General features: G+C 37.5%; 1 protein-coding gene across 16 annotated transcripts in view; it reads right to left on the bottom strand.

Moving 5' to 3' along the window:
• Nucleotides 1-26,963, bottom strand: part of CCSER2 (coiled-coil serine rich protein 2) — a 186,123-nt gene that overhangs the window by 8,164 nt on the left and 150,996 nt on the right. For 7 of the 16 annotated variants that reach the window (XM_016918774.4, XM_001155270.5, XM_054659756.2 and 4 more), the window contains one exon: nt 6,699-6,783. The exons of 7 other annotated variants lie outside the window; for them this stretch is intronic. In XM_016918774.4, coding sequence (XP_016774263.1) covers nt 6,699-6,783 — 85 coding nt within the window. Of the gene's footprint in view, nt 1-6,650; nt 6,784-26,963 lie in introns of all 16 variants that reach the window. 2 more of the 16 variants (XM_016918773.4, XM_009458837.4) reach the window with 1 other exon arrangement.

The following is a 26,963-nucleotide window of genomic DNA, read 5'->3' as shown; positions in this document are numbered from 1 at the left end:
GCCACCATGCCTGGCTAATTTTTTTGTATTTTTAGTAGAGACGGGGTTTCACTATGTTGGCCAGACTGGTCTCGAACTCCTAGCTTTGTGATCCACCCACCTTGGCCTCCCAAAGTGCTGGGATCACAGGCGTGAGCCACCATGCCCGGCCAGTTTAATTATTGCCATTGAAGACCACTAAAGGTATAATCTGATCTTAACCTGAATATGATGCAAATTATAAGTGAGGCTCTGCACATCAGTATAGAAAGACTTAATTTGTATCCCTAATACTGTATTACAACTAGATTTAAAGACTTTCGCTTTAGAGATCACATGAAGCCAATCACAGCTTCCAGTGCTTTTTGGGAAAAAGGAATGCTCTTATTCCTCTGTATCTCAAAATGGTGCCTCTAGACCTCAGAAAATTTAGAGGATAGCAGATTGATAATATAAATTGTTTAAAAATAATTTCTGAAATAAAGAGTTCAATGGCTTTTCTAAGTTGATGACCAGTTAACGGGTTTGGTTTTTTTTTTTTTAAGTATCAAAGTGATTAAGAGGGACTTAAGTAAGCATTTACTACAGAGGCACAATCACTCTTAGATGATTAATTTCATGGGTCTATATCTCAAAGACACAGAATCCATTAACATCTACCTCTCAGATGATGTAAAGTAGTTCAGGAAAAAAAACCTAAATGGCATCATAATAGTACAGTTCCATTGATGTGATCAATAGACACAGTATATTTATCCAGAGTACAAGAACACTGTAAGCATTATGGTACAGAAAAAAGACTGGCTAAAAAAAATAAATCCCACAAGCTGCAAAGCAGATTGTAATAAAAGGCTTTATACAGAAACCACTAACGCTGCATTTCTCATAATTCCAAGAAACTAACCCATGCCTACGTTTGTGGAAGGCCTATTGGACCATGAGTTAGATGCACATTTCTAGTCAATTAACCAATGACTATACTAGATAGTCCTTGAAATTGGCTGCGAAAAGGTACAAAATACCATATTTGATGTTAACCATATTTAAATTAAAAATGAGCATACACGAAATTGAATTAGTAAAGTTTTTTTACTGAGTTACTCTAATTTGCATTTCATTCAAAAATATTTTATTTTTATGAAAAGTCACTCCCAGAGCTAATTTCTAAGGAAGCTGAAGCTATTCTTATGTATAAAATTGATTATAGTCACACATTAGAGTCAATCAGATTGAGCCTTGTTAATTTATACATCATGAGCATGTTTGACAATTCAACAATTGTCAAATACACATTTGACACATCAAGTGGCCTTAGAAAGTGTATACCCTTTAATTAAATGATATCCTTCCAGGAAATCTATCTAAGAAAAGAGAGACACTGACACTGATTTATACACAAAGATAAACTGCTTACCAATATTCCTCTCTGTAACCAGAAATGACATTAATGCCCAATAGAAAAAAATTAATTTAGAATATATCCACATAATGCATTATCAAGTGGCCATTAAAATGTTAATTTCAAGAAATATTTACCATATAAAAATGTGTGTATATATATAAAATGATACTATGTGAAAAAAGCAGAATGACTGAAAATACATAAATTCAACTTTATAACATAATATTTAAAAGACTGAAAGGAAATATACCAAAATGTTTCTTCTAATTCCTCCATAATGAGTCACTACATTACTATTATAAATAGGACAAATGTACATTTTGAAGGAAGAGTCACTGTATTTACAAAAAATATTTAAGGTTCAGACTCTGGAAGTAGAACAGAATTTAATTATGGTTTGTTCACTTACCCTGAGCAAATTACTACATCATTTATTGATTTATTTATGATTTATTTGCATCTTCCTTATTATAAAATTGGAATATCTCTGACTCTGAGTTGTTGTGAGAATCAAATAATTTAAATGAAATGCCCAGAAAAGTACTTAAGACATTAAAAAACATAATAGGTATTCAATTAATATTAGTCTTTTCCCCTTTCTTAAAATGTATGGCTAAATTTTTAAAAATATACATAAGAGTTTCCTATAGGAATATTTGTGAAAGTGTAATTTTTAAGTAGCTCTTAGAAAGATTATCCAACTGTATGAATTTCAAGAGAACAATTCTCCAGCCAAAAGGACTAAAAGAATAAGTATAGTGAATTACTAAAGTGAGACAGTGCAGTCGAGGATAAGCAGACAAATGGCAAAGGTGGGCATTCAGTAAGATCAACATTTTGGTTAAACTGAGGAAAAGCTGGCTCTTACAAAGGGCTCATCAGCCATTTAAGCCACTCTATTAATATTCAACAATAAACATTTTTTCCTGCCATAGACAATTCTTAGGAGGCACCACTTAAAAACAGTATTTCTGCAAAAAAAAAAAAAAGCTTTACTTTGATTATACACACAAAATCTATGCACATTAAATTATCTACACTTCTTAGCCTTCATATTTAAAGTCAGTATATTAAAACCTAAATGCTCATATTTATATGGGCAAAATAGACCAATGTTTTTTAACTGCAGGTTGCTAGCAACATTTAAAAAAACAGAATAGAGAGAAAAAATATGAGAGGATCAAATATTTTAAGAGAAAGTATTGTCCCATGAATCTTTTATCAGAATTTTAAATATACATACACAGTGAATCAGGTTGTTGTAAATACATACTTTCTCTCAGTAAATACATACTGGGCTGTCATGTAAAATAAATTTATAATCACTGCATGTCAAAAATGTTTGTGAAACACCCCCTGAAATTTGTAAGAGAAAGAAGATGTAAGACAATATAAATTTGTCATTCTTAATATAATTATGGTGGACACAACACTACATCAAGAAACTGTCAGGCTATTACGACAAATATAGATGCATTTATGTAATTTTTATTGTTTTAAAAGAACTTTTTCCCTTCGCATTAAGTCACTGCACATGGAAGGTAAAAATAAATAGGATTTCTAAATTTATCAAGCCAGGTACTAAAGAGCAAGTTTTAAAAGCTTAGTTAGACACAGTAAGAAATAGGTATTATTTCGAAACATACTTTTTGAAAAGTCAAGTATTCCTGTAAGTACATGCTCTGGCAAGAAATGCTATTTGGAATTACCAGGAAGGCTTTCTATTTGCCAAAAACAATTATTTTTATTAAATTTTCCTACTCTGAGGTAGGTTATTTATTACTCCCAATTTTACACAGTTGGAAATTAGAGTAGAAAGACTACACCAATGCCAGTTAAGTGAATTTGTACAAAAGCTCAAATCCCTACTAACAGCAGGAAAGACCTAAACGTAGATATTTTCTGCTAACCTAGAGAAAATTTAATTTGAAATAAAAAAGTATCATGAAGTAGAGACTAGTAATATACTTAAGAAATGTAAGTCAAAATTTCCTGAGAAGGAAAAATAATAAAGGCCAGAACCTTCCATTTATCTCTATTTTCCTATATTCTTTTTTTTTGAGACAGAGTCTCACTCTGTTGCCCAGGCTGGAGTACAGTGGTGCGATCTGGCTCACGGCAAGCTCCGCCTCATGGATTCACGCCATTCTCCTGCCTCAGCCTCCAGAGTAGCTAACTGGGACTACAGGCACCCGCCACCACGCCCCGCTAATTTTTCGTATTTTTAGTAGAGATGCAGTTTCACCGTGTTAACCAGGATGGTCTTGATCTCCTGACCTCGTGATCCACCTGCCTCGGCCCCACAAAGTGCTGGGATTACAGGCGTAAGCCACCGCGCCTCGCCTATTTTCCTATATTCTTCAACGCAGTTTGAACACTGCTGGCCACTACAGCTTTCTAGAGTGACGAGGGCTAAATACTCCCTGTAAACATTAATTATCTCACTCTGCATATTTAGAACGGACTATCTTCATACTAGAAGGTCTACTATACTTCCGTAACTTAAAAAACAACAAACTGCTGTTACTGAAGACTCACAGCCAAGCTTTACCTTGCCTCCCCATTTAGAAGATAAAGGCAGTTCCCTCAAGCTGATGTTCAAGAAGTCATCAAAGAGGCCGAGCACGGTGGCTCACGCCTGTAATCCCAGCACTTTGGGAGGCCCAGCCGGGTAGATCACAAGGTCAGAAGTTTGAAACCACCCTGGCTAACACGGTGAAACCTCGTCTCTACTAAAAATACAAAAAAATAGCTGGGCGTAGTGGCAGGCGCCTGTAGTCCCAGCTACTTGGGAGGCTGAGGCAGGAGAATGGCGTGAACCCGGGAGGCGGAGCTTGCAGTGAGCTGAGATCTGGCCACTGCACTCCAGCCTGGGCAACAGAGCAAGACTCTTGTCTCAAAAAAAAAAAAAAAAAAAGAAGTCATCAAAGAACTTTTTAATGAAACATTATACTGGAGAAATCTCTCAACTATCTTCTTAAGCACAATCAACCTCTCCAAACATGAGTACTAGGACCCACATATTGATTAAATGTGGAGACAAGTATCATCTGACTACAAGTTTAGCATAGGAAAAGAAGAGATCTGTTTCAAAACCCTCTGGAAAACCACTAGATTTATTCTAATAATTTCATACCTTTCTTTTCTATATTTTATAACTAAAAAAAAACCCTTTATTAGTAAACTGCTTTAGCTGTTCTCAGGGTGAATTCAAAATAGAGTAGTAGTTTAGAGCATATTTCCCCTCTAAAGGAACCTTTCAAGCTCATTAATAGTTATTAAAAGGCTGTGAACAGGCCCTCTGGTCATTACTTCACACAAACAGGGTCCTACAAGTCTCAAAGATCAAATCCTAGGGCCAGTGCTTTTAGATGCACAGGCCGTGAGAACCTACTCAGGAAAAGACTCATGTATATATATATATATATATATATATATATATTTTTTTTTTTTTCCCTAGATGACTAATACATCCAAACTCTGGAGAACCAAAACTTTCTTTTTGTTAATCTGAAGATGCAAAGAAGGTTTGATCTAGAAAGGTTTAAAAAAAAAAAAAAAGCAGGTCTTACTAGTATTGTAGGAATTGTAGGATAGTGCTGCTTCACAGTTGGAAACAAAAAGGAAAGCTCTGAACCCAAGAAGGAAGGAGAAGAAGCACTTGAAAATGGAGAGCCACTGACTCAAGGAAAAGACAAGAAAATTCTAATGCTATACAAATAAACCAATGAAATGGGTATTTCTGATAAACATGTTTTTAAAAGTAAAGCTGAAACTCTATTTGTAATACAGAATAATTAATCCCAAACTTCAATTCCGTATTACAGCTAGCTGAGGAGAAGGAGAAAGGGGGAGGAACATGGTGACAAAAAAGGATACAGGCTCAAAGGGGGCTTGAGTAAGTACACAGGTGGGTGTGCTAATCTGAGGGGAAATCTCAAACCTTGCTGTTTACTGGCCACAAGCCTAAGAACATATAATTTGTTGTATCTGCCCTTTGAAATTTCAGATGACTTGACTAGCATTTTAGTATGATTCTTTTTGTGCTGGGATTATTTAAATAGAGGAGAAAAGAAAGCAACTTACTTGAAGACGAGAGAAGTGAAAAGGAGGAGTTACCAAGGTGGTGGGAGAAGGAGGAGTTACCAAGGTGGTGGGAGATAGAAAAGGAGGAGGACAAAAAAACTCCTTTTCTCATTGCTTCCAGTAAACAAACGAACTTGCTACTAAAGAACATCACATAAAAGCCTACAGAAACGATTTTTCTTTAAAACAAAAAGTACAGCAGGGAAGGAGAGGTGTAACAGCCAAAAAATAAACTTCATGCCTTCTCTGGAATTCATGTTGATACCTCATAATTTTGGCTAATTCAAGAAATAAAATTTTCTTTAAATAAATCACATTCCTAATTGCTTAAAATTTCCTCCTTTGACACCTTTGATACTTCACATGGAAATGGATAATGAAAAAATTGAATGAATCACAAATCATGATAAATCCTTGGAGAAGGCATAAAAATATCTCTGATTGACTGTATTTATATTTCATTTTCATTAATAATAGCTTTTTATGGGTGACTTTTCAAAAAAGATAAAATATAACCAACTTACCAGGCATACTTAAGTACATAAAACAAAATAACCCACACTGTTTTGGAAAAGAGATTTAACATAAACAAAATTTTAAGGTCAAACAGTAACTAAATCATTAGAAATGTTAGTAAACCATGCATATTCAAAAGCCATTTCTTCTGTGCTGTAAAGCTGATAAATTACAAAAACATCTTAGTTGTTTTAAACCACTTTTAGAAAAAACAATTAGAAATATCTTTATTTTAGATGACAGTGAAATGCAATCCAAGCCCTTAATTATGAAATATTATTTAAAGAAATGTGCAATGGTCTAGTAAGCCTGCTCCCTACACATTATGCATCTGTCCATCATACCATTGTAGATCACATGTACACTTTTTAAAACGATTAGATAACACAACAATTTTTATTCACATATTTCAAGGTTTTGAAAATGCATTAAAGACAGATGCATGTCAGTAGGTCTAGGGTCACTGGCAATAGGTTTAAACAGTATTAGAATGAAATTAACCTCAGACAGCTTCCATAAGGCTCTAAGTAGAGGTCTGTTTACATGCAGTAAAAGGAAGTGTTAAGAGAGGAGACCACAGAGAGTGCTGCTTTAGCAGATGCCTGCAGAGCACTCAGGATAGAAAAGGAGGTGCTGGGGAGGAACAGGTCATGCAGAAGGGAAATACCATGAAGGGGAAGCCAGAGCAGGATAGGAGTGAGAGACACAGACTCACTCTGTCTGCGGTGCGGTGGAACAGTCCGTGGGATCCCCTGGAAGGAGCCCTGCCAAGGAGAGAAGGAGGGAGCAGAATACCCACCCTGTGCAGAGAGAGATGGGGTAGGGAGGTATAATAAAAAAGGGAACCAAAAAATAGAGAAACCAAGTCATACTTTGTTTTACTTTTAAATAACACAGAGCAATAGTGTTAAAGAGAAGACAGATTTCATTTTTTTAAAATACAGGCAGCTCAAATTACTAAAAATACATCATAATCCAAACCTAGTTATTTTTAATATTTTTTTAAAAAATTATTTTCCTCTAATATTTGTAGTACAATGTACAAGAAATAATATATTCTTTCTGGTATACATTACATTTATCATCATATAGCTCTTGTTAAAGTAGCAGATTCCAGTCTTTTGCAGAAAAAGAAGGAATTTAAAGGGGGAGATAGACTTTAGGTGTTAAACACACAGAAAATGCACCAATTTGTGAATCAGGCAATACAAAAAAATTATCATCTAAAAATTTTTATTTCGGCCGGGTGCAGTGGGCTCACGCATGTAATCCCAGCACTTTGGGAGGATGAGGCGGGTGGATCACGAGGTCAGGAGTTGAAGACCAGCCTGGCCAAAATGGTGAAACCCCGTCTTTACTAAAACTACAAAAATTAGCCAGGTGTGGTGGCAGCCACCTGTAAAACCAGTTACTCGGGAGGCTAAGGCAGGAGAATTGCTTGAACCTGGGAGGTGGAGGTTGCAGTGAGCCGAGATGACGCCACTGCATTCCAGCCTGGGCAACAGAGCAAGACTCCGTCTCAAAAAAAAAATAAAATTGCTTCTTAAATCACAGGTTTTCAGAGGATTAGCAGGTAAAAATAAAGAACATTAGCTAAAGTTAGCAAAACCAACATAGCATTAAAAAAGATTCAGGATGTTGTAATGTGACATGTAGGCCACCGGTTATGTGGACACGCTTTTTAATTTCAATAACTTGTGGCTTTTTAGCTTCACTTATTTTAATCACAGATTATCAGAACTACGATACTCCTGAAATGTCATTTACTTCAATGTCCTCACTTTACAGAAAAAACTTTTTTCAAGAAAGTAACTGTTCAATGTTATACAAAGGGAACCATATTGGGTCTTATGTCCCTAGCCTCCTCACTGACTGAAACATATGCACAAAAAAATCTACTGAAACACTCTTAAAATATCATCAAGGAAAATCAGCCTATAAATCATGATCATACCCAGTTAAATCTGCAAAAGAAATTATGTATATTTTTTCAGACCAATTAATCTGACTTAAAAATAATATTGTATTAAAAATTACGATAATAGTTTAACAGTGTTTACAGATCTTATGAACGGTCTGAAATGAAAAAAATTTTTCTCACTTTCCGTATCAACATTCTTTGACTCAGGTATAATCAAATACTTCTTTAAATTTAAGGGTGATCCCACATTGTTCAATATAAAACAGAAACATAAAAGATCCATTTTCTATGTTGATGAAGGGGGAAAAAAAAGCCACAAAAACTAAATTAACAATCTTTAGGATATTCTAGTAAATAAAAATCTTATCTTTTGAAATTATTATACTTTTTTCTTTTGCTAATTTGGCAAAAACAGCTTAGAAAACATTGAATAAGGTGATGACCCCAGATGCTCTCCATAGATACTACCTGCTGTTATGCTGTTTGTGAAATGTTTTGGTTCAAAGGCTATATTTATACTAAACAAATTCTCAACCAAATCCTCCCTATGCGTTTTGCAGAACCAAGCTTCTACCCACTGTACTACTAAGTAAAGAAACTTTCAGATGGGAACTTCATAGACATGTTTAAGAAAACAGTCATTGATTCCTTCACCAAAGAGGTATGTTTACCTTTGCAGGTCTGTGGAAATAGCACTGACCTTGGAATCAGGGAAACTTTTTTTCCTTGGATCTTTCCCAAGCCTTGTAACCTTGAGAAAATTACTGATTTTTGAGCCTCAGTTTCCTTATTTGTCAGATGCAGAGGCTGGACTGGTTCATCTCGAAGAACCCTCTTACTTTTAGTTCCTATAATTTAGTTACTCATATCTGTCCCCATCTCCACTCCAGTAATTTTATAACTCTATTTTTAATTTCGTAACTCTATTTATATGGCATTTAAAACAATCAACTTTGTATTAAATTGTCTCTCCTGCTAGATCATTAATTCCTGAAATAATTTAGGTGAAAGTATCTGTCACAGTACCTATAACTTCGCAGGAGTTTTAAAAGATATTAGATGTCCCACCTTCTATAGCCTAAAACTCCCCCAGCATGTAGCAGACACTAAGTTAACTATTTACTGATTTAAACAAAATTAAATTAATTTACTGTGTTTATCTAGAGATGCAGCTGTAGCATCTGTCAATCCTGGCCACACACTATAACCACCTAAGAAATTTTAAAAACAAAAACAATGATATCTGTCTTTATTTCCCCAAGACCAACAAATCATAATCTCTGGCATAGGTCTGAGTATAAGAAGGGAAAGACAACCTTGTGAAATAAATACATAAACAGCGCTGCCTGCCACCGCCAAGGGGCACCCATCTATTAGCCCACCAAACAGTTGCATGCCATCAGAGCTTATGCCCAGAAAGACAAAGAATGTTACTCATTTTATTTCTGCCACCTACAATGCTTCTTCCACTTCTCTACCCATCTGTCAAAATCCTATCCAGCCCCCTTAGGTTCTTTCAAACCCATTTCCTAAAAGCTTTTCCTGATCCTGCCTAAATTAATTATGATCATTCTTGTTTATAAACACCCACAGCAATTGGTGGAATCTTTCTTCCTCTTTTCATTACTTTGATTTGAGTATCTTAAAAATTCTTCTACTAAATATAACCACCCTGAAAATAATAGCTCTCTTACTTTCCTTGGTGTCAACTACTTAGCTTCTTGTCAATTTACTTATAGAGAGTAGAAATAACATACTCTGATCAGCATTTAATAGAAGAGGGAATTCCAGTTTCAGGAAAAGATGGAGTAGACATACTTCTCCCTTTTCCTGCTGTCAAATACAGCTAAAAACCCTGGGCACTATATATAAAACACAATATTCTGAAAGGTAGAGAGAAAAAGTGAGACCAGCTTGGGACCCAAGGAAAAATATGGTGATTTTCTTTTTGCCTAATGTATCCTAAAATGAGTGATAGAGAAGCCAGCCCCTGGAAATGACAAGGAACACACACAAAAAAAAATTTAAGAAAGCCTGCACTCTCTAGCCAAAGGATCAGGAAAGTGGAAGACTAGCAATGCAGGAAACTTGTATCCAGTAATCTACCTAACACCACAGAAAAACCTGTGGCCCCAGCCCCCATTCCCATCAGAAAGGGAGGACTGGGAAGGCTGGGCGCGGTGGCTCATGCCTGTAATCCCAGCACTTTGGGAGGCCGAGGCGGGCAGATCACGAGGTCAGGAGATCCAGACCATCCTGGCTAACATGGTGAAACCCCATCTCTACTAAAAATACAAAAAATTAGCCGGGCGTGGTGGTGGGCGCCTGTAGTCCCAGCTACTTGGGAGGCTGAGGCAGGAGAACAGCGTGAACCCAGGAGGTGGAGCTTGCTGTGAGCCGAGATCACCCCACTGCACTCCAGCCTGGGCGACAGAGCGAGACTCCGTCTCAAAAAAGAAAAAAGAAAGGGAGGACTGGGGAGTGTAGGCCTCCACCCTTGTATGGCTGTGACATTTTCTTATGTACTTCTTAAAATACACATAAAAAATATTTAAGAAACTTATAAGTGGGGGAGGAAAAGGGACTTAAAAGGACATAAGGTTTCTACATGTAGTAGACTATATATAGTTAAATATATATGCATGTGTGTGTGAAATATAATGCCTACAGCAACAACTAAAACATTATTATAAAGACATAAACTCAAAACACTATATATAAATAAAAATGGAATTATTAAAAAACTAATATACAGAAAAGAAAAAACAGAAATAAAGAAAAAAGAAAAAAATAAAATGGCAGACTTACATAGCAAAAATTACATTAAATATAAAGGGCTGAAATATACCCATTAAAAGATAGATTGGTAGATTCATGGCCTAACTATATGCAGATTACAGGAAATTCATGTTAGGTATAAAAATATATATATTTTAAAATAAAAGATGAAAACGATATACCACGCCAAAAAAAAAAAAACAAAAGAAATTTGATGTGCTTATATTATTATCAAATAGACTTCAGAGCAAAAAGAATACCCACATATAGAAATAGACCTCACAAAATGATAAAAAGGTCAATCTACCAAGAAGACACAGTGATCCTAACAGTACACCAAACTGCAGAAATGTATAGCAGCTGAAGCATAATCTCATAAAACTGAGAGAATCGCCAAATCTACAATTACAGTTGGAGAGCTCAATACCCCATCCCAACAACTGATAAAAATAACTAGACAAGAAAATCAGCAATGATATAAAACTCAAGGACACCACTAACAACAGCACCTAGTCAATGCTTACAGAATATTCTATCCAACAATAGCAAAAAGCAATATTTTCAAGCATCCACAGAACATTTACCAAGACAGACCATAGTTTGGGCCACAAGACAAACCACAACAAAGTTAAAATATTGAAATTATACAGAATGTGTTCTCTGACCACAATGGGATCAAATTAGAAATCAATAACAGAAAGATGACAAGAAAACATCCAAACACTTGGATACTAACATTCATACCCCTAAGTTATCCATGGGTCAGTCAGAGAGGAAGTCTCAAGAGAAAAAAAAAAAAAAACCATATCAAACTGAATGCAAAAGAAAATACATAATGTATAGGAAACAGCTGAAAAAATATATAATATGTAGGAAACAGCTGAAGTAGAGACAGAAATGAGAAAAAAATCCCATCAATAAGCTAAACTGATGTCTTAAGAAACTAGAGAAAATAAGACCAAAATAAACCCCAAGTAAGAAGAAAGAAAAAAAAAAAAAGCAGACATCAGCAGTTCTGTGGTGTAACCATTCTTTTGTTTCTTTACTTCTCTAATAAACTCATTTTCACTTTACTCTGTGGACTCACCCAAAATTTCCTGTGTGAGATCCAAGAACCCTCTCTTGGGGTCTGGATCAGACCCCTTTCCGGTAATATATTCCATAACGAACCATGAACAGATAATACTTTGGTCTCCCAAATATCGCCTTTTGTCAGGACTCAGAGTTATGAATGGCTTTCACCACATAGCTGCTTTATGACTGCGCTTCACTCTACCTTGAATACAAGAGACCCTACAAGTTAGGAAGGAATATCATCACCCCTATTAAGCCAAAAGATACTACAGAAGATGGATCTTGGTCCCTCTACAACCTTTAGGATTAAGGGTCCCCTTGTAAAGGGGAGGGGGAAATAGAAGCATTTGAATCAGAGCAATTCCATCTTGAACAGGGGCTGGGTAAAATGAGGATAAGACCAGCTGGACTACATTCCCAGGAGGTTAGGCATTCTCAGTCACCGGATGAGTCACTGGATGAGGAGGTTGGCATTAAGATAACAGTTCACAAAGACCCTGCCGATAAAACATGATGCAGTAAAGAAGCTGGCCAAAACCCACCACAACCAAGATGGCAATGAAAGTGACCTCTGGTCATCCTTACTGCTCATTATATGCTAATTATAATAAATTAACATGCCAAAAGACACTCCCACCAGCACCTGACAGTTCACAAATGCCATCGGAATGTCTGGAAGTTACCCTACATCATGGGTCTCCAACCCCTGGGCCACGGACCAGTACCAATCCATGGGCTATTAGCAACCTGACAACACAGCAGGAGGTGAGCAGCAGGCCAGTGAGTTGAAGCTTCATCTGTATTTACAGCTACTGCCCACTGCTTGCATTATCACCTGAACTCTGCCTCCAGTAAGATCAGCAGCAGCATTAGATTCTCACAGAAGCAGGAACTTTATTGTGAACTGCACATGCGAGAAATCTAGGTTGCTTGCTCCTTATGATAATCTAATGCCTGATAATCTGTCACTGTCTCCCATCACCCCCAGACAGGACCATCTAGCTGCATAAAAATAAGCTCAGGGCTCCCACTGATTCCACATTACGGTGAGTTGTATAATTATTTCATTATATATTACAATGTAATCATAATAGAAATAAAGTGCACAATAAATGTAATGCACTTGAATCATCCTGAAACCATCCACACCGCTCCCACAACCCTCTCCCCATCTGTGGAAAAGTTGTCTTCCATGAAACCAGTCCCTGATGTCAAAAAGGTTGGGGACTGCTGCCCTATATAGTTTAAAAGGAAGAGAAACCTAAAGTTTTGGGAAATTCTCGTTCCTTTCTCGGAAAACTCATGAATAATCCACCCCTTGCTTAGCATATGATTGAGAAATAACCATTAAAAATAGCCAACTAGCAGCCCTCAGGGCTCTGTCTATGGAGTAACAATTCTTTTGTTTCTTTACTTCTCTAATAAACTCACTTTCACTATAAAAGAGCAGGATCCTTGAAATTGAACATAGAAAAACAGAGAAAATCAAGAAAACAAAATGTTGGTTCTTTGAAAAGATCTGTAAAATTGACAAACCACTAGCAAGACTGACAAAGAAAAAGAGAGAAGGTAAATTACCAAAATCAGAATGAAATAAGGAATATCACTACAGACCCTCCAGCCATTAAGGTAATAAAGGAATATTATGAACAACTTTACAGTCATAAATTTGACAACTGAGAAAAAGGGCCAATTCCTCAAAACCACAAACTATCAAAATTCATCCAAGATGAAAGAAGTCATTTGAATAGGTCAATAACTATTAAAGAAGTTGAATTTATAACTTTAAAACTCCCAAAAAAGAAATCTCCAGGCCCAGATAATTTTACTGCTAAATTCTACTAAACATTAATTCTTCACTATCTCTTCCATAAAGCAGACGAGAAGAAAACACCTTCCAAAGTATTTATGAGGCCAGGTTTAACTTAATACAAAAGCAGACAAAGACAGTACAACAAAAGAAAAATAAAGAATAAAAAGCATTAACCCCCAGAATACAGATGTAAAAATCTTTAACAAAATACTACTAACTAGAATTCAGGAATCTATAAAAAGAACTACATACCATGACTAAAGGGGGTTTATTTCAGGCCTATGAGATTAGTTTACTATTAGAAAATCAATCAGTGCAATCAACAGGCTAAAGAAGAAAACTCACAGGTTCATAGCAATTACCAAAACAAAAGTAACAAAATCCAACTCATATTCATGATAAAAACTCTTAGCAATCTAGGAATAGAGGGAAACTACTTCAACTTGATAAAAACCATCTCCCAAATATCGATAGCTAACATCTACCTAAAGGTGAAAGACTGAATGCTTTTTCCCCTTAGATTAGGAAAAAGGCAAGAATGCCCATTCTCATAATTCTTATTCAACATAGTAATGAAAATCCAAGCTGGTGACATAATGCAAAGAAGGGAAATAAAAGACATCAGATCAAAAAGTGAGAACACTGTTACTATTTACAGATGACATAATGGTCAACATAGAAAACCCCAAACTACAGAAAAACTCTCCAAACTTATAAGTGAGTTTACTAAGTTCACAAAATACAAGGTCAATATACAGAAATCAATTTTATTTCTTTTTTTTTTTTGGAGACAGAGTCTCGTTCTGCCACCCAGGCTGGAGTGCAGTGGCGTGATCTCTGCTCACTGCAATTATCCACCTCCCGGTGGCATTATCCACCTCCCGGGATAATGCCATTCTCCTGCCTCAGCCTCCTGAGTAGCTGGGACTACAGGCGCCCGCCACCATGCCTGGATAATATTTTGTATTTTTAGTAGAGACAGAGTTTCATTGTGTTAGCCAGGATGGTCTCCATCTCCTGACCTAGTGATCCGCCCACTTCAGCCTCTCAAAGTGCTGGGATTACAGGCGTGAGCCACCGCACATGGCCCAGAAATCAATTTTTTTTCTAAGTATCAGCAATCAGCACAGGGAAAGTGAAATTTAACGAACAGTATCACTTATAACCACCCCAGAAAGAAATCTAAGAAAGCATGTAGATTACACCAAAGAAGATGGCCGAATAGGAACAGCTCCAGTCTACAGCTCCCAGCGTGAGCAACCCAGAAGACGGGTGATTTCTGCATTTCCAACTGAGGTACCGGTTTCATCTCACTGGGGCTTGTTGGACAGTGGGGACAGGACAGTGGGTGCAGCCCACAGAGTGTGAGTGGAAGCAGGGCGAGGCATCCCCTCACCTGGGAAGCACAAGGGGTCAAGGAATTCCCTTTCTTAGCCAAGGGAAGGGGTGACAGACGGATCCTGGAAAATCAGGTCACTCCCACTCTAATACTGCACTTTTCCAACAGTCTTAGCAAACGGCACACCAGGAGATTATATCCTGCGCCTGGCTCGGAGGGTCCCACGCCCATGGATCCTCCCTCATTGCTAGCACAGCAGTCTGAGATTGAACTGCAAGGTGGCAGCGAGGCTGGGGGAGGGGTGTCTGCCATTGCTGAGGCTTGAGTAGGTAAAGAAAGTGGCCGGGAAGCTCGAACTGGGTGGAGCCCACCTCAGCTCAGGGGGGCCTGCCTGCCTCTGTAGACTCCACCTCTGGGGGCAGGGCATAGCCAAACAAAAGGCAGCAGAAACCTCTGCAGACTTAAATGTCCCTATCTGATAGCTTTGAAGAGAGTAGTGGTTCTCCCAGCATGGGGTTTGAGATCTGAGAATGGACAGACTGCCTCCTCAAGTGGGTCCCTGACTTCCGAGTAGCCTAACTGGGAGGCACCCCCCAGTAGGGGCAGACTGACAACTCACACAGCCGGGTACCCATCTGAGACGAAGCTTCCAGAGGAATGATCAGGCAGAAACATTTGCTGTTCAGCAATATTCGCTGTTCTGCAGCCTCCGCTGCTGATACCCAGGCAAACAGGGTCTGGAGTGGACCTCCAGCAAATTCCAACAGACCTGCAGCTGAGGGTCCTGACTATTAGAAGGAAAACTAACAAACAGAAAGCACATCCACACCAAAATCCCATCTGTCGGTCACCATCATCAAAGACCAAAGGTAGATAAAACCACAAAGATGGGGAAAAAACAGAGCAGAAAAGCTGAAAATTCTAAAGATCAGAGCACCTCTCCCCCTCCAAAGGAACACAGCTCCTCGCCAGCAACGGAACAAAGCTGGACGGAGAATGACTTCGACAAGTTGAGAGAAGAAGGCTTCAGAAGATCAAACTTCTTCAAACTAAAGGAGGAAGTTTGAACCCCATGCAAAGAAGGTAACAACCTTGAGAAAAGATTAGATGAATGGCTAACTAGAAGAACCAGTGTAGAGAAGTCCTTAAATGACCTAATGGAGCTGAAAACCATGGCACGAGAACTACGTGATGAATGCACAAGCTTCAGTAGCTGATTTGATCAACTGGAAGAAAGGGTATCAGTGATTGAAGATCAAATGAATGAAATGAAGGGAGAACAGAAATTTAGAGAAAAAAGAGTAAAACGAAATGAACAAAGCCTCCAAGAAATATGGGACTATGTGAAAAAACCAAATCTACATCTGATTGGTGTACCTGAAAGTGACGGGGAGAATGGAACCAAGCTGGAAAACACCCTGCAAGATATTATCCAGGAGAACTTCCCCAATCTAGCAAGGCAGGCCAACATTCAAATTCAGGAAATACAGAGAATGCCGCAAAGATATTCCTCAAGAAGAGCAACTCCAAGACACATAATTGTCAGATTCACCAAAGCTGAAATGAAGGAAAAAATGTTAAGGGCAGCCAGAGAGAAAGGCTGGGTTACCCACAAAGGGAAACCCGTCAGACTAACAGCGGATCTCTCAGAAGAAACTCTACAAGCCAGAAGAGAGTGGGGGCCAATATTCAACATTCTTAAAGAAAAGAATTTTCAACCCAGAATTTCATATCCAGTCAAACTAAGCTTCATAAGTGAAGGAGAAATAAAATACTTTACAGATAAGCAAATGCTGAGAGACTTTGTCACCACCAGGCCTGCCCTAAAAGAGCTCCTGAAGGAAGCACTAAACATGGAAAGGAACAACTGGTACCAGCCACTGCAAAAACATGCCAAATTGTAAAGACCAACAATGCTAGGAAGAAACTGCATCAACTAACGAGCAACATAACCAGCTAACATCATAATGTCAGGATCAAATTCACACATAACAATATTAACCTTAAATGTAAATGGGCTAAATGCTCCAATTAAAAGACACAGACTGGCAAATTGGATAAAGAGTCAAGACCCATCAGTGTGCCATATTCAGGAGACCGATCTCATGTGCAGAGACACACATAGGCTCAAAATAAAGGGATGGAGGAAGATCTACCAAGCAAATGGAAAACAAAAAAAAGGCAGGGGTTGCAATCCTAGTCTCTGATAAAACAGATTTTACACCAACAAAGATCAAAAGAGACAAAGGAGGCCATTACATAATGGTAAAGGGATCAATTCAACAAGAAGAGCTATTTTAAATATATATGCACCCAATACAGGAGCACCCAGATTCATAAAGCAAGTCCTTAGAGACCTAGAAAGAGACTCTGACTCCCACACAATAATAATGAGAGACTTTAACACCCCACTGTCAACCTAGACAGATCAATGAGACAGAAAGTTAACAACGACATCCAGGAATTGAACTCAGCTCTGCACCAAGCGGACCTAACAGACATCTACAGAACTCTCCACCCCCAATCAACAGACTATACATTCTTCTCAGCACCACATCACACGTATTCCAAAATTGACCACAGAGTTGAAGTAAAGCACTCCTCAGCAAATGTAAAAGAACAGAAACTATAACAAACTGTCTCTCAGACCACAGTGCAATCAAACTAGAACTCAGGATTAAGAAACTCACTCAAAACTGTGCAACTACATGGAAACTGAACAACCTGCTCCTGAATGACTACTGGGTACATAACGAAATGAAGGCAGAAATAAAGATGTTCTTTGAAACCAATGAGAACAAAGACATGACATATCAGAATCTCTGGGACACATTTGAAGCAGTGTGTAGAGGGAAATTTATAGTACTAAATGCCCACAAGAGAAAGCAGGAAAGATCTAAAATTGACACCCTAATATCGCAATTAAAAGAACTAGAGAAGCAAGAGCAAACACATTCAAAAGCCAGCAGAAGGCAAGAAATAACTAAGATCAGAGCAGAACTGAAGGAAATAGACACAAAAAATCCTTCAAAAGAATCAATGAATCCAGGAGCTGGTTTTTTGAAAATGTCAACAAAATTGATATACTGCTAGCAAGACTAATAAAGAAGAAAAGAGAGAAGAATCAAATAGACGCAATTAAAATGATACAGGGGATATCACCACTGATCCCACAGAAATAAAAACTACCATCAGAGAATACCATAAACACCTCTATGCAAATAAACTAGAAAATCTAAAAGAAATGGATAAATTCCTCGACACATATAGCCTCCCAAGACTAAACCAGGAAGAACTTGAATCCCTGAATAGACCAACAACAGGCTCTGAAATTGAGGCAATAATTAAGAGCCTACCAAACAAAAAAAGTCCAGGACCAGATGGATTCACAGCCGAATTCTACCAGAGGTACAAGGAGGAGCTGGTATCATTCCTTCTGAAACTATTCCAATCAACAGAAAAAGAGGGAACCCTCCCTAACTCATTTTATGAGGCCAGCATCATCCTGATACCAAAGACTGGCAGAGACACAACAAAAAAAGAGAATTTTAGACCAATATCCCTGATGAACATCGATGCAAAAGTCCTCAATAAAATACTGGCAAACCGAATACAGCAGCACATCAAAAAGCTTATCCACCATGATCAAGTGGGCTTCATCCCTGGGATGCAAGGCTGGTTCAACATATGCAAATCAATAAACATAATCCAGCATATAAACAGAACCAAAGACAAAAACCATATGATTATCTCAATAGATGCAGAAAAGGCCATTGACAAAATTCAACAGCGCTTCATGCTAAAAACTCTCAATAAATTAGGTATTGATGGGACGTATCTCAAAATAATCAGAACTATTTATGACAAACCCACAGCCAATATCATACTCAATGGGCAAAAACTGGAAGCATTCCCTTTGAAACTGGCACAAGACAGGGATGCCCTTTCTCATCATTCCTATTCAACATAGTGTTGGAAGTTCTGGCCAGGGCAATCAGGCAGGAGAAAGAAATAAAGGGTATTCAATTAGGAAAAGAGGAAGTCAAATTGTCCCTGTTTGCAGATGACATAATTGTATATCTAGAAAACCCCATCGTCTCAGCCCAAAATCTCCTTAAGCTGATAAGCAACTTCAGCAAAGTCTCAGGATACAAAATCATTGTGCAAAAATCACAAGCATTCTTATACACCAATAACAGACAGAGAGCCAAATCATGACAGAACTCCCATTCACAATTGCTTCAAAGAGAATAAAATACATAGGAATCCAACTTACAAGGGACGTGAAGGACCTCTTCAAGGAGAACTACAAACCACTGCTCAACAATATAAAAGAGGACACTAACAAATGGAAGAACGTTCCACGCTCATGGGTAGGAAGAATCAATATCATGAAAATGGCCTTACTGCCTTAGGTAATTTATAGATTCAATGCCATCCCCATCAAGCTACCAATGACTTTCTTCACAGAATTGGAAAAAACTACTTTAAAGTTCACATGGAACCAAAAAAGAGCCCACATTTTCAAGACTATCCTAAGCCAAAAGAACAAAGCTGTAGGCATCATGCCACCTGACTTCAAACTATACTACAAGGCTACAGTAACCAAAACAGCATGGTACTGGTACCAAAACAGAGATATAGATCAATGGAACAGAACAGAGCCCTCAGAAATAATACCACACATCTACAACCATCTAATCTTTGACAAACCTGAGAAAAACAAGAAATGGGGAAAGGATTCCCTATTTAATAAATGGTGCTGGGAAAACTGGCTAGCCATATGTAGAAAGCTGAAAATGGATCCCTTCCTTACACCTTATACAAAAATTAATTCAAGATGGATTAAAGACTTAAATGTTAGACCTAAAACCATAAAAACTCTAGAAGAAAGCCTAGGCAGTACCATTCAGGACATAGGAATGGGCAAGGACTTCATGTCTAAAACACCAAAAGCAATGGCAATAAAAGCCAAAATAGACAAATGGGATCTAATTAAACTAAAGAGCTTCTGCACAGCAAAAGAAACTACCATCAGAGTGAACAGGCAACCTACAGAAGGGGAGAAAATGTTTGCAATCTACTCATCTGACAAAGGGCTAATATCCAGAATCTGCAAAGAACTCAAACAAATTTACAAGAAAAAAACAAACAACCCAATCAAAAAGTGGGCAAAGGATATGAACAGACACTTCTCAAAAGAAGACATTTATGCAGCCAACAGACACATGAAAAAAGCTCATCATCACTGGCCATCAGAGAAATGCAAATCAAAACCACAATGAGATACCATCTCACACCAGTTAGAATGGCAATCATTAAAAAGTCAGGAAACAACAGGTGCTGGAGAGGATGTGGAGAAATAGGAACACTTTTACACTGTTGGTGGGACTGTAAACTAGTTCAACCATTGTGGAAGACAGTGTAGTGATTCCTCAAGGATCTAGAACTAGAAATACCATTTGACCCTGTCATCCCATTACTGGATATATACCCAAAGGATTATAAATCATGCTGCTATAAAGGCACATGCACACGTATGTTTACTGCAGCACTATTCACAATAGCAAAGACTTGGAACCAACCCAAATGTCCATCAATGATAGACTGGATTAAGAAAATGTGGCACATATACACCATGGAATACTATGCAGCCATAAAAAAGGATGAGTTCATGTCCTTTGTAGGGACATGGATGAAGCTGGAAACCATCATTCTCAGCAAACTATCGCAAGAACAAAAAAACAAACACCGCATGTTCTCACTCATAGATGGGAATTGAACAATGAGAACACTTGGACACAGGAAGGGGAACATCACACACCGGGGCCTGTTGTGGGGTTGGGGGAGGTGGTAGGGAGAGCATTAGGAGATATACCTAATGTAAATGACGAGTTAATAGGTGCAGCACACCAACATGGCACATGTAGACATATGTAACAAACCTGCATGTTGTGCACATGTATCCTAGAACTTAAATAATAATAATAATAAAAGCATGTAGTGAACTGTGTTCTGAAAACTGAAAAATGCTAATTAAAGAAATCAAACATGCTTAAATTAATGGAGAGACATACCATATTCATAAATTGGGAGAATCAACATCTTTACTATTTATTTGAACAGTTTATTTAAACTGTGGTACACCCATATCATGGAACAGTACTCAGCAATAAAAAGAAACTAACTACTGATGCACACAACTACTTGAATGGATCTCCAGGGTGTTATGCTAGTTTTAAAAAGCCAGGCTCCAAAGTTCAACACTGTAAGATACTATTTATAAAAAATCTGAAAATAACAAAATTATAAAGATGTAAAACAGATTTAGTGGTTACCAGAGGTTAGGAATGGTGAGAGAAAGTGAGAATGGTTAGAATGTAAAGAGGTACCACACATGGGAAAATGCTGTGGTGGTACAATAGTTCTATACCTTAAATATGATGATCATTACTACACAAGTTACAAAATGGCACAGTTACTACACAAGTTATAAAATGGCACAGAAGCGTGCACACACACCATCACTAATGTCAATTTCCTGGTTTTGATATTGTACTACAATTATGTAAAATGTAACTAATGTGGAAAATTGGTTGAAAAATAAAGATCTCCACATTTTTTGCAACTTCTTATCACTCTTTTGTAATTACACTACAGGCAAACTTTGCTTCTTCCAATGGATACTTTAAACAAAGTTTCAAAAATGCCTTCTATAGTTCTAGTATCTGGTATTGAAAAATACAGATTTAGGTAACTGTAAACTTACAACCAATAAACCACTCAACTGCTATAATATCCATATTTAATTTGTTCATATCCTTAAGAAACAATTATGTGTTTTCGGTTATTGGTTTAACCTGTATACATGAAAGAAAGTCACAGCACTAATGTTTAAAAAAAAATAGAAGAAATGACAAACATAAAAGAATTCTTGTGTTGTCATAAATTCTGCATGCCACACAATGTCTCAGCAACACAGATGGCTCCTGTCAACATTCAGTTCATCAAAACACAGGCTGTATTCCATGGCCAATGTCTAATATTGAGTAAAACATTGAATAATTTAAAAATAACTGTATGACCAGATCATAAATATCACTTATTTAAACACCAATGTATATGTGATTTTCTCTAAAAATACTTTTAGTGGCATTTAAAAATATAAGTAATAGTGAATGCAAATAAAAGGCCTTAGCAAAGAAGTAATTCCCTTTGAAACACACACACACACACACACACACACACACACGTGCATGCACACATGCATGCAACGTCTCTCCAGAGAAATAAATGGGCTCATTAAAATTTAAAATCAGGACATTTGGCTGGGCATGGTGGATGGCTCATGCCTGTGGTCCCAGCACTTTGGGAGGCCGAGGCGGACAGATCACCTGAGGTCAGGAGTTCAAGACCAGCCTGGCCAATATGGTTAAACCCCATCTCTACTAAAAATATAGAAATTAGGGCTGGGTGCGGTGGCTCACACCTGTAATCCCAGCACTTTGGGAGGCAGAGGCAGGTGGATCACGAGATCAGGAGATAGAGACCATCCTGGCTAACGCGGTGAAACCCCGTCTCTACTAAAAAAAATACAAAAAATTAGCCAAGCATAGTGGCGGGCACCTGTAGTCCCAGCTACCTGGGAGGCTGAGGCAGGGGAATGGCGTGAACCCGGGAGGTGGAGCTTGCAGTGAGCCAGGATCATGACAGAGCAAGACTCCGTCTCAAAAAAAAAAAAAAAAAAAATTATATATATATATATATATATATATATATATATATATATATATATATAAAAATTAGCCAGGTGTGGTGGGATGCACCTGTGGTATCAGCTACTTGGGAGGCTGAGGTGGGAGAATCTCTTGAACAGGGAGGCAGATGTTGCAGTGAGCTGAGATCATGCCACTGACTTGAGCCTGGGCAAGAGAGAGAGATTCCATCTCAAAAAAAAAAAAAAGAAAAGAAAAGAAATTGACATTTTTCCAACATAAAAATTAACCAATAATTTTGCCCATTTCCAAATCAGGAAAGAATATGGTCTAAGAAAATGGATTTGGGGGAGATTATTCATAAGATAAATCGTTTGCCTGCACTGTCTTTTGGTTAGCGTTCCATCCCATTTCTCAGGCAAGAAAAAATAGAGCGGAGTTCTTTGCTGATAAATTTCCACGGTTGCTAGAAACTAGGTAAAATCTGTCTCCTTTGGAAATTATAAACATTTGATGTGATTTTTGTGATGTAACTGTGATAGTTTTCTGCTTTTACCTTTTCTATTTTATAAATATTTATGATGGGAAAATACTTGACTCAGTATATCTGAGGCCCAAAAACCTAAGTCTTTTTTTTTTTTTTTGAGACAGAGTTTCATTCTTGCTGCCCAGGCTGGAGTGCAATTGTGCAATCTCAGCTCACCACAACCTCCACCTCCCAGGTTCAAGTGATTCTCCTGCCTCAGCCTCCCGAGTAGCTGGGATTATTGGCATGCACCACCACGCCTGACTAATTTTTGTATTTTTAGTAGAGACGGGGTTTCTCCATGTTGGTCAGGCTGGTCTCAAACTCCCAACCTCCGGTGATCCACCCGCCTCAGCCTCCCAAAGCGCTGTGACCAAAAACCTAATTCTAAGCACAAAAAGGGTGGTTGACAATGCTGACCATATTCCAATTGCTGAACTTATATAAATTACATATGCATATCTTTTATATATACCGTAACATGGATTAATCTTTGATTCAGTACTATAATCCCAACAGATCATTTTTAATGTATATAAAATCACCTTTTCTTGCCTCTTTGCTATATATAACAGAGTTAGTTCTTAAAAATATGAGAGAAAATTAGCATTAGATCAAATTGTGCCCATTCAGAATTTTAACTTGTAGGCACCTTTTCACACTGATACCGATACAACAGTCTGTGTATTCATGTACTCAATTTTCAGAGTAATCCAGGTCAGGTAATTACATGACAGGTCAGGTAGATCCTTTGGGTCTATCCTGTTCTCCCTGCATAGAGATTCAAGGGGATAAGTAATAAGGCATTTGAAGGTATGAGTCCAGAAATGTTTTTTTTTCTAATATTTTGGCTTCTCTGGTTAACTTGAGGTGTTCAAACAAATGGACTACAAAAGGTACATATCATAAGATTTTACAATTTACTTAACGTGCAGAATATTCATATTTTTAAATACTGATGTTAAATGCTTTTAAAACAGTATTGGAAATACATAAAAATAAATTCAGTCCAAGATAATGCTAATTTTTAAGAATATGCTTGTACATGGATCTGTACACTATGTTTAAAAATAGTTTCGTAAGTTTTTATGTTTAAAATGAATCTTGATTTCTCGCATAACCAACAACCTCCAGGAGTATTCACAGTAATATCAACTATTTTCATGTGAATGATTAGGCATCTTCCATATTGTTATTCTTCTTTTCGCGTTACTCATTTCACCATTGTATCCGGGTATTTTGCCCCTCAGATAAGAAAAATAATTGCCCCACTGTCCTCTGGAAGTATCATTTTCTGCTCTTACGGCTCATTCTTATCTCTTTTCCCTCTTTTTTCCTCCACCTAAATCTGAACTCCATCTTTTTTATTTTCCTTCATTTCTTCTGAAAACTGCTTTTACTGACTTGCCCTTTACTTATTGTTCTAGGTAGCTTTCCATATCCATGTAAGTAGATATCATTAGGTCCAGGGCTGCTTTGTCCAAAATGATGTCAATTAGCTACATGTGACTATTTACATTTAAATTAATTACAACTAAACAAAATTTAAAATTCTCTTCCTTCATTTTCAAGTGCTCAACAGTCACATGTAGCTACAGGCTACTACAATGGACAGCACAGAAAGTTGTATAGGACTGTGCCGCTCTAGAGTAGGGCATTCTCAATTCTGGAATACGGTCCTATGGCTGCCCTCTTTTTATAATGCAAGGCTCAGGGAAGTTTATAACACTACATTATTGCTTTCCCAAGCAGAAGACAGACCCCTTACTCCACTAAGACGTGCTTCACACTCTGGTCCTCAATGCTGAAAACACTGTTCTTAGAAACTTATACTTAAAAACATCCTGTACTATGCCTACAGCATGGCTTAGGCAGCTCCCTACGGTAGTAGAAACCTTTGTCTTGCCCTAAATGAAGAGCACCCACCAGGTGACTAGCCACTATTCCCTTGCTGGGTTCAGTCTCACAAATAATAACCAAACCAAACCCAAACAGTTTTGATCTTTATCAGTACAGTTCTAACACCAAAAGCACCTGTAGCATGAAAGCCAAATTTTACTACAGGCAGAAAAAAACTCCTAAAATTCTGAGGATCAATATATATAAAATCAATATATATAAAATATATAAAAAATTTTGTGTATTGATATACACAAAAGCTGAGGTTGAATATATGCAGAAAATAGCATGATAAAATGGTTTTCAGGCCAGGAGGAAGAAAGAATTTGTAAGGTAAGAAAACATTACATAACAGGAATGGTCATAACATAAATAGTTGGGAGTGGCTTCCCAGTACCACCTGAAATGATAGTGTGGGGCACAAGGGGTAACCCTCCTGCCCTTGTATTTCCTCTTTTGTGGAGGGAAATATCAGGGGCTTTTTTTAAATAAACTAATGACATCAAACACTTGAATCACACAACCTAACATCACAGCCACCAAGCCACTTTCTGGTCATACTTAGTTGGTGGTAGTATAAGCCTGTATAAACCTTTCAGAAAAAAAACTGTAGTAATTTATTTCAAGAACCTTACAAAGACCATCCAGTAAAGGAATTAATTCCTTAACTTGATTAAAGGTAATGCATTTCTTCATTTTGGTTTAGCAAAAAAATCAAACCAAATATTAATAGCAACCACCATCACCACTACCTACGTAGGTTAAAATGCCACATATACAACATAATCCCATCTAAATAGAGATGACAGATGGCACATACACATATACACACATCACCAAAAAAGGCTGGAAGACCATATATGAAATGTTAACAATGACTGTCATTGGCTTGTATGATTTAAGTACTTTAAATTTTTCTTAAGTTGTTTTGCTTCTCTATTTTCTATATTTGCTATAGAATAAATATATCGTTATCTCTCAATAAAAATAGGAAAGGAAAAATCCACTTTACAGTACTTCTCTTTTAAACGTATATATTTTGGCCTCATGTTACTCATAAAGTATTCTTAGTATTCTATTTTTTCATTCTTTTAATGAGAGGTATTGAATTTTATTATTTCTATTGAGAAAATGACTTACATAATTTAATATGTCAAAAGATTTCTTTGTACTCACATTAGATTGAACCTAACTTGGTTGTAGAGGAGTTTTCTTATTACACTCTTACTGAAACTATGCCTTTTCAACCAAAAATACTTTTTTCTCAGTAATTTAAAATACAAGTATGTGGTCAGGCATGGTGGCTCATGTCTGTAATCCCAGCATTTGGGGAGGCTGAGGCAAAATGATCACCTGAGCCCAGGAGTGTGAGACCCCTGTCTCTACAAAAAATAAAAAAATTAGCCAGGCATGGTGCACACCTGTGGTCCCAGATACTTGGGAGGCTGAGGCAGGAGGATCACTTGAGCCCAGGAGGTCAAGGCTATAGTGGACCATAATTGCACCATTGCACTCTAGCCTGGGTGACAGACCAAGACCCTGCCTCAAAATAAATTAAATAATTTTTAAAATACAAGTATGTTTCTATGGATTATCACAGTATACTGCTAAGTCTTCTACCATGCAGTGCAAACCTGGGCACCTGTTTTTTTTCCTCTCAGGGAAGTTAAGTCCTTATTGTGATCTCTCACTAAGAGATCTGTCCTCTGTCCTCTGCCTCTGTCCTCCCTTCCCAGAGCTATGATCCTTTTCTCTTCTCTATTCCTTCTAGCCCCCTCACCCTCCTGCAACCATTCAAAAGAAAAGCAACTAAAATAAGACTGCTGTATACAAGTTGTGTAAACACTTGCATAAGTCACTTCTTAGTCTTAGCTTCTTCACATGCAGAAAAAGAGTGAGCTTACTATCATTTAAG

This window comes from Pan troglodytes, chromosome 8 (genome assembly GCF_028858775.2).
Source record: "Pan troglodytes isolate AG18354 chromosome 8, NHGRI_mPanTro3-v2.0_pri, whole genome shotgun sequence".
NCBI classification, from domain to species: Eukaryota; Metazoa; Chordata; class Mammalia; order Primates; family Hominidae; genus Pan; species Pan troglodytes.
This window is presented reverse-complemented; position numbering and strand designations above follow the sequence as displayed.